The sequence below is a fragment of the Centruroides sculpturatus genome, unplaced genomic scaffold, assembly GCF_000671375.1.
Source record: "Centruroides sculpturatus isolate CEXI.00-Female unplaced genomic scaffold, Cexi_2.0 scaffold842, whole genome shotgun sequence".
NCBI lineage: Eukaryota > Metazoa > Arthropoda > Arachnida > Scorpiones > Buthidae > Centruroides > Centruroides sculpturatus.
Window position 1 is genome coordinate 378,004 of NW_019385320.1, and position 2,793 is coordinate 380,796.

Consider the following 2,793-nt stretch of genomic DNA (forward strand, 5'->3'; position numbering starts at 1 on the left):
TAAGTGGAAGTATGTCTACTTTAAAATAAAAATTTAAAAAGTTTTATATATATATATATATATAGGTGGAACTACTGCAAAGATATTTTGACAAGTTTAATAGTTTAGATAAGAAAATATTATATAACGGTAGGAAAAAAATCGATTAAAATTTAGATATTTTTATTTATTTAATTTATATTTTTATTATATCTTAAATACTTTTTTTAAAAAATTTCTATTTATTTGAATTTTTATTACGTCATTTATGCGCATTTTTAAATGGAATTACGAATTATTTTACTGTTTTTTTTAATAAAATGTTGCGTGTTTCTGTTATTGTTTACTTCATTTATTTATTTTTTGTCTTATTAAATAAAATTGCCAGAAAACATGATCAATTTATGTTTTTGTACTTCTTTTATATGAATAAAAATACAAATTTCTGTTTTTTTTTTCTTTTTGGGAAGTTCTTATTGATGAAAACAGCAAAAAATATTTAAAAAATGAGTATCTGTTAGCAGCTCTTTTCCCATTTTCTTTCAAACAAGTGGTAATTTTCATTTGTTTCTTCGACATGGTTTTTTTTCTTTTTTTGCGATTGATTACTTGAATGAAAACCTTTTAAATGGGTTTGTTTTATTTTTATTTCTATTTATTTATTTATTTTTTAAAGACTGTCTGCATTTTGTTTATTTATATTTATTTCTTTTCTTCTTTTCAAATTACTGATCCACTTACACTTATAAAAAATATATAGGCCTATATAATTCATTCAATTAACTAATAGCAAAAATTGCATTAAAATAATTACTTTTAAGAATTTTTTTTACGTGTAAATTTAATTAAATCAATAAATTGTGTTATATCTTTGTTGCTAAGGGAATTTCTTGATATCTTCTTCAAATTATTTATAGGATATATATGTGAGAGATATCAAAGTCTATATAATATAAAGGATAGCATTATGTTTCTGTTAATGGATTTTGCTCTTTTCTACTAGAATTGTCAGTGAAAAATTCGATGAATAAGATTATTAGTAAAATCCATAGAAGCTGAAAATCGAAATTTGGCACACGAACAACTCGACAGATAGAGAATTTCATAGAATTATTTGATGAAACGTCGTATCTTACCAGTTTAACAACAGTATTTCATCGTATTTTATTAATGTACAGTAGTTTTGAGGTGTTATTTTTTTCATAATTACTTGATTTTTTCCCATAAAATGTTAATTTAATATAAAAATTTCTTTGTTACTAAGTTACAGTTAATACGAAGTATTAAAGTATGGATTTTTGTGTTACATTGATTGACCTGTCTGTTTGTCTGTTCGTCATTCTACTGGGAATTTTCTTTATAATTGATCGAAAACTGAAGCTAAAAGTTATTAGAAAATTTAAATTCATAATAAAATGAATTACGACATAGAATTTTGTTATCCGTTTCTACAGAATTATATAAATATTTTATATTAATTTTTATATATTATTTTATACAACCAAATAATAAAATGAAAATAAAAGGCAATTTTTTGGGGGGAGACAAAAATCACAATTATTTACTGTATTCATTATCATTTCATGAATGCAAATAATTTATTTTTCAATTCACGAAAATACAAAAAAGATGCAAAAAAGAAGATAAATAATTCATAAAATTCATTAATTTTTAACAATAATTACACTCATAAATATTATATAAATATGCATAAAACAAACAATAAAATTAAATATAATTAATAATTTTATAACTTAGACGAGTAATAAACGAATGATAATTACCATAAGAAGGTGTCGTAAATTGTAATTAAAGAATTGATCCCCGTTTGCAAAATTTTAGGCAGAAGATTATGACTGGGATACAAAATTACAAGGAATTATCTTGGCTTCGTTTTTTTGGGGTTACATTGTGACGCAGATACCGGGTGGTAAGTAATACTTTTAACATACNGTTTAACAATGCAGAAAGTAAATTAAATATTCTACATAAGAAGGTGTCGTAAATTGTAATTAAAGAATTGATCCCCGTTTGCAAAATTTTAGGCAGAAGATTATGACTGGGATACAAAATTACAAGGAATTATCTTGGCTTCGTTTTTTTGGGGTTACATTGTGACGCAGATACCGGGTGGTAAGTAATACTTTTAACATACTTTAACACTTTAAAATCCTAGTAATAAGCATTAAAAATAATCTTATCGAAAGAAAATTATATTCCTGATTAAATTCACTATAAAGAATAATATTATTAAATCGATATTTTACAAAATAAATATATATATATTTTGACTAATGATTGCCATTGCATTGCTTATCAAACGAACTAGTTACTTGAAAAGTTTATAAATAGCCTAGTTACAGAAAAATCGATTTTTTCATTTTTAAAATTGTAAATCGTTTAAAATCGATAAATAAATTTGTAGATAAAATTTCCACGACAAAATTATTATAAAATTTTGTAATTTTTCATTACGAAAAATAAATAAACTTTTTTTTTCGGTAAATGACAATTTATTAAACTTACAAAAAAATGCAGGAAAAAAATCAATAAAATGCATTAATTTCTTCATTTTTTAAATAAATTGTCAGTTTCAATAATGACTTTTTTTTATAAAAAAAATGTAAATTACAATTGAAATAAACAATAATTTTATTTATATTTTTTTGTATTTTTTTGTAATTGATAATTTACAAAAATTACAAAAATTACATAAAAAATAAATCAGTAAAATTATCATTTCTATTTTTAAAAAAATTCAGAAAATAATTAATATCAATATATTGCAGTGATTTAAAAAAAAAAAAAAAAAAT

At 21.7% G+C, this 2,793-nt stretch overlaps 1 protein-coding gene across 1 annotated transcript in view; it reads left to right on the top strand.

The window, feature by feature from the left end:
- Positions 1 to 1,924, top strand: part of LOC111637603 (sodium-dependent phosphate transport protein 1, chloroplastic-like) — a 4,043-nt gene extending 2,119 nt beyond the window's left edge. The window contains exon 2 of the mRNA XM_023383124.1: positions 1,822 to 1,924. Coding sequence (XP_023238892.1) covers positions 1,822 to 1,917 — 96 coding nt within the window. The 3' untranslated portion in view covers positions 1,918 to 1,924. The remainder of the gene's footprint in view (positions 1 to 1,821) is intronic.
- The last annotated feature ends 869 nt before the right edge of the window (positions 1,925 to 2,793 follow it).